The sequence below is a fragment of the Ciconia boyciana genome, chromosome 2 (assembly GCF_034638445.1).
Source record: "Ciconia boyciana chromosome 2, ASM3463844v1, whole genome shotgun sequence".
Taxonomy (NCBI): Eukaryota; Metazoa; Chordata; class Aves; order Ciconiiformes; family Ciconiidae; genus Ciconia; species Ciconia boyciana.
The window spans coordinates 23120987-23126817 of NC_132935.1; the positions used below are offsets into that span (position 1 = coordinate 23120987).

General features: G+C 51.8%; 1 protein-coding gene across 1 annotated transcript; it reads right to left on the reverse strand.

Moving 5' to 3' along the window:
* Positions 1–471: 471 nt before the first annotated feature.
* ODF1 (outer dense fiber of sperm tails 1) lies at positions 472–3552 on the reverse strand. The gene is made up of 3 exons (XM_072851141.1): positions 3500–3552; positions 3014–3259; positions 472–784 (listed from the first exon to the last, which is right to left on the reverse strand). Exons 1-3 carry the CDS (start codon positions 3550–3552, stop codon positions 472–474), a joined length of 612 nt encoding a protein of 203 aa, XP_072707242.1.
* Positions 3553–5831: the final 2279 nt, after the last annotated feature.

Here is a 5831-nt window from a genome sequence, read left to right on the forward strand (position 1 = left end):
CTTTTTTGGGAGGAGGCTCCTCCCCTTGAGGTGTTCATTATCGAGGTTTTCTTCCTAGAAATATCCTATGGCTCAAACAGAAGTGATGGGATTGAGAGAAGTGTCCTTATTACAGAAATGTGACTGATCATAAATGGCACCTTTCAGCCTGTAAAATCCATGAAATTCTCTGCAAAAGCAACACCCACCCTGAAGCACGCCGCCTCCAGCCGTGCCTTTGGTATCCAGCAGAAGACCACGGCCAAGTATGCCCAAAACATCTTTGCACTGTCCTGTTGGCACCCCTCCCCTCTTGCCCACCAAACCCCTTTGAAATGTGGCTCACACGCATCTGCTCAGAGTGCTGCCTTTTATTTCGGAAGAGGCCGGCGGAGCTGCTGGTGCACAGTAAGTGGGGCCGACTTAGAGCCGTCGGGGAGGAGGGATGCGGCAGAGGAACGACTGCGCCCGGGTGCTGCTCCCTGCTGTGGCTCAGCGGCTCAGGGGACAAGGGTGGCACCTGCGTGCCATTTCGATCTTCACAACGCTATTTGGTCCCAGCGAGTAGGTCACCTCGTCCTCGCTCACCCCCGGTGGCAGGCTGATTTCCTTTGTGAAGTTTTTGTAGTTATACTCCTTCCCTCTTGCGGTGGTGTGCTCCTCCTCGTGCTCCGCTAACACCTTCACCTTCCCGTCTTTCACCGTTACTGTGACTTCCTTGGGGTCAAAACCCTCCACATCCATCAAAGCCAAAAGCTTGTGATCATGGGAAGAGTTCAACATCCTGTTAAGTCTTCTTTGCACACTGGAATAAAAACAAGAGGACAGCCTTTCAGTCCAACTCATAGAGGAATGGGTGGACCACCTTGAGGACAAGAGGAGTAAATAAGAAACTGTTGGATCCATCTCTGTGCTGATGTACAGCACATGGGTGGTGTCTGCACCATCAGAAGGAGCTCCCACCTGCACTCCGTGGCAGTCAGGAGTATTTCAGCGTGCCCTCTTGCAATGGGGCAATTGTGGAGCTGAAAAGTTCTTTCACCTAAATACAGAGAAGCCAGCACTTCTCTTTGACATGTACATATGCCCAGTAAGCCATGTGTGTCCATCTGATGCATTGTCCTACCTTGTAAACGGATAGTTACAATAGATCACATTTTCCAGTTAGGAGTTTTGTTTAAAGCAATCAGTGGATAAGAGACACATCTGGCAAAAAAACCCCAAAATGCTCCTGCAGAGCTGGGCTGGAGGCTCACTGAGCCATTAAAATGATTTCTAATACTGTCAAACAGTGACTCTGCTCAACCAGAAGGCTGGCTCTTATTCAAACCACTTGTAAAATACACAATGGAAGGGTCACCTCAATTCTAATAGCTACATTGGACACAAGGCACCAAATTACAAAGAAAATGTGTGTGATGGAAGAGGAACTAGGGCAAGCAATGAGGGAACGGGCATGACCACTAAGGTGAGAAATCCCTAACGAGTGGTTCGTTAGCGAGGTACACACATTTCAGCAATCCTACTTAAAGCCTGCAATGATTCGACTTCGTGTGGTGATTTTGAGATGTGTTTTCTGTGCTCTGTGACAAGTGGCTCCTCCACTTGCCCCTTTGGTCTTTTTGTATTGCTGGTCGGAGGAGCATAAACGTGCTGGGAAGAGTTGGTCATTCAGGGCATTTTGGGCATTTTTTCGTGGGAAGAGGATGGTTGAATTCCCCAGTGCGATGGGCTGAAATGCTGCTGTGGTGTGGTTTCAGATGGCGGCCGTATGGACTTGTGTTAAAACCTGGGAGCTGTCCTGACCGTGGCAGGGCCAGGGAGCCTCGCACTCAGGGGGAGCATGCCCCGGCATCCCAGAGCCTGTCCGGAGACCTCCCGGCTTTCATTCAGCCTGAATTTCCATTCCTTCACTGGGATTTTGGTGTGCAATGGTTCTGCAAGGGATGCTGTGCCTGCCCAGCTCTGGTACCCAATGCACTGATGAAAACCTGGACAGGGACACCAGCCACCGTAGCGCCCGGGGGCTCAGATCTGAAGTCTGCTGCTCAACAGCCCTGCATGAGCCACAGCCACTGGGTAAGCTTAACATAACTTCACAGCAAGTTTTGGTTTTGCTGACGTGTAAAATTAACTCAAGGGTCAGGCTTTTTCTTTTTTCCTCTAACTTTATTGCACCCACCAGATAACGCACGTGGCAGAGTGTGGGCTGATACTTGCTACTGTATGGGTAACGAAAATGTCACATTTTCAATTGCCGAGATGAAGGTCTCATCATCTCCAGGCGCAACACGAGAACTCAACCAGAAGTTTCAGTTTGGGGAGAAAATACCAATGCCACAAATGCAGCAAGAGACCCTCACCGCTGCTGATGACCAAGGGATGACTTAGCCCTTCTGGTCTCTCAATGTTTGGTTGTGCCTTAACCCAAATGGTACGGTTTTATCATTCAACAGCTCCCTTCCTGTAGGGCTACCTTTGGGTTTTATCTCTACTAGAGTCAATCTTAAACTCCATTAACAAAATAAAATCATCACACCAGTGGTCAAAATGGAAATCCTGACACTTACTCCTTCTAGTGTATGAGGTGGGAAAATATGGACGCATGTCTGTGGTGCATCAGCGCTGCACCCCACAGCACCCAGGCACATTTTGGCTACTGATGAAGATAATTATGTGTTTAACAGACTTAAACTGAATTTACATTGAAGATAGACTTTGTTCCACAGCTAACCAGCTTTGGATCTAGTTGTGTACTTTAGTTTAGGCACAGTTTGTGAGATGATTAATGTCACAATGCCATAATCCAAACCCTTTTCGGTGCAGGCGTTGCCTGTGTGGCTCCTCTTGGGCTGCCTGGCTGAGCAAGCCATGCCTTCCCATTCCCCTTTCAACTAATTTCTCCGAAAACAGCTATTTCTCTCCGGTCCTGCTTATCTGTTTCCACCTTTGCTCCTGATACCGGTGCCAAACCTCCCTTCATCCTGCCTTAAAGGATGCCGATGCCCATAGAAAGCAGGCAAATATCTGTTACCTGCCCAGTTCTTGCTCCACATCCAGCCTTGCGGTGAGGGCCCTTCTCTCCCAGGGGCGGAGGTCGGGCTGGCGCAGGCAGCAGGGGCACAGGGCTGGGCTGCACGGGCAGGACACGGGCAGCTCCTCGCAGAGCTGCCGCAGGTGCAGGTCCAGCAGCCTCATCTGCCTCTGCATCTCTCTCTCCACCTGCCTCAAATCCCGCTCGGCGCCTTCCAAAAGGCGATCGTGCAATGGCATCGTCACACTGCAAAGTGCATCAGGGCACCAGTGCGGCCGTGGCAGCCTGCACTCGCAGGAGGAAAAAATTGCCTCGAGAGTTTTGTCTGGAGGTGAGTGTGTGAGCGGAGACGCAAGTGCTCTTGCAGCCTTCCAGCGGGCACCTTATGACATCATGGGCCCGCTGACACATCACAGCTCCACAGTTGCCATGGGAAGTGCAGCCTGGGGCCATGCACAACTGCACGCCCCCCGCTGCAGCTCCCACCCTCGGACCAGGGGAGCCCGTGGCAGGGGGACATGCTGGGGGGCTTGGGGCATGGCGGGAGTATGTGTGCAATGGCCGGGCAGCAGAGCCGTGGGCCATCAGGAGCATGACTTGGGTGCGGTTTCATGCACAACATTGCTTCAGCACGGCTGCCCACGCTGTCCCCCTCTCTCCTGCCCTGGCACACCAGCGCAAAGGGAAAGCAAGCTGCCCCTCTCCACTCCCAGGCAGAAATCCCCGTGGACAAAGCCCAGGTCTCCACTCAAGCTTTTAAGCGTGGTCTCCTCTTGAAACTCGTGGGGATTCCCATTCCGAGGTCCTGACCACCACTGCCTCGGGAGAGGGGAAACACGCACCTGACAGTGGGCTGCTGCCAACCTGCTGCAGAACTGCAGCCCCCTGCAGCCTTCCCCTCCTCACTCCTTTGCTGCTGTTTACCACAGCCTTAAAGAAAATGTGTAAATAAAGGAGAGCTGCAATTGCTCTTTACGTTTTCTCCTCCTTTTGCAAGTGCTTTGCACAAGGCGTTGGATGTGTGATGCCTACGTAGATTTTTTGCTGACACCCAGCGTGGCGTTAGGCAAAGGCTACCAGAAGCCTTGGCCTGAGTACGCGTCAGGCTGGTCTGCGGGGCACTGTCACCGCCGGGAGCACCACCGGCCCCCAGAGAGTGCCAGGGAAAGGCGAGGTGCTCACGGCAATCCCCGCACACCTTCTCCCTGGAGGAGCACCCCACCTCCCCATCCTGCCGGCTCTCTTCTCCCGGGGTTTTCTCCAGTGGCTACAAGTTTCAGATGTGACTTCAAACCCACTGCTCCCATCAGGAACTTCTCCCTCTGCCTGTTAGCTCTCTGCCTTTTTTTTTTTTTAATGGGAAAGAGACGGTAAATGGTTAAAAATGTGCAGAAATGGGAGGTTCTCTTTACATTCCTTACTGACAGCTGCAGTTGAGGTACTTCTGGGAACACTTTGAGAACATGCACCTTCAAAAATATTTATGTCGTGCTCTCACACCATATTAAGCAAACAAGGTGCTAAGAAAAGCAGACCCAGGTATTTGCTTCTCCCCCTTACAGATGTTAATCTGCAGCTTTCACCTGCCCATGAGTCAGAACGAGGTGCTGCCTTGGCAAGAGCGGGTGACATGAGGATTTTGGTTGATGGAAGACAGCAAAAAGGATGCTGCAGCCCCCAGTTATTTTACAGAGAAGGAGACAGGGCACATGCACCGCGCGCACTTCTCAGGGCACTGCTGGAAGCACTATCTGACCCGACAGTTTTACCTTTGCCGATCCCGTGTGTGCTGGAATATGTTGCCTGCTCACTCAGTGAGCTTGGGCAGGGGTGCCGCAGCCATCAGCTCCTGCCTTGAGGGCTTCTGAAGCCATCGTGTCCTGTCAGGCTATTGCATCAGTTTTTCTTGAGGATGACCTGCATGGGTTTCAGCGTCAGCGATGCTCGTGGCATGGATGGATTTGCCTGGCTCCCTGGAAGGCGCCTGTAGTGTACTTTAATCACAAGCAGCATTGACACCAAAACCTCCTGGGTCTAATACTGCTAGAAAAACTAAGAGAAGACTACAGGAGTGGGGAGTGCTTCGTGTTTTGGGGAAATCTGGTCCTTAAGGGCTTGCAGTGGATCGAGGATCAGTGGGAATGCATAGTCCCTGTGTATTTAAGAGAGCAGAAGACCCCTCGGGAGCCTGGGAGCTGCTCTGCCCTGCTGGTACCTTCCCACGGAGGAAGCGCCTTCCACAATTACTAGCTGTACCCAAAAGCCCAAGTAGCCCCAGACAAGAAAATATCTCCTGCAGCCTCCAGGGAGGCAAACCCGAGCTGGCCCCGGGGGCTGCTGCCGCGGGGCTGCCTGCTGACCGCCTGGAGGGAGCCAGACCTGCCGGCGGCCGAGCGGGGAGTGCGAGAGGGGCACCCCAAGAACCACAAAGGGGAGCAGGTCACGTCTCAGGTTGGACAAAAATACGTGAGGCTTCCTGTTGGACATCGCTTACATTCAAACATTGGTGTATCATATGCAAGAATAAGTTAAAACATTCAAATAACTTTATATACCTAATTACATTTACATATACCAGCAATGAAAAACCTTTGTTAAAAGCCAAATGCTTAATACATACTTACAAAGCAAAACTTCTTGACAACCCCCAGTTCCCAGCAATGATACTCACCATCAGCTTCCATCCCATCATCTCTGATAAGTGCTGTAGCCCAAGACATGAACCATATTCCCTCAGAGTGGCCTGTGACACAAAAGCTAATCCCAGCCTCATCAGCACCAACACCCTCACCTCTCAGGCATCTGAAATCTGGTGAGC

What these genes read in the sequence shown, in the direction of transcription:
- ODF1 (XM_072851141.1), bottom strand. Translation starts at nt 3,552, where the DNA reads ATGCCCCAAGCCCCCCAGCATGTCCCCCTGCCACGGGCTCCCCTGGTC. An exon ending in CGGGCTCCCCTGGTCCGAGG is followed by an intron (nt 3,260 to 3,499) that starts GTGGGAGCTGCA and finishes TGCACTTTGCAG; the next exon opens with TGTGACGATGCCATTGCACG. An exon ending in GTGGAGCAAGAACTGGGCAG is followed by an intron (nt 785 to 3,013) that starts GTAACAGATATT and finishes TTTTTATTCCAG; the next exon opens with TGTGCAAAGAAGACTTAACA.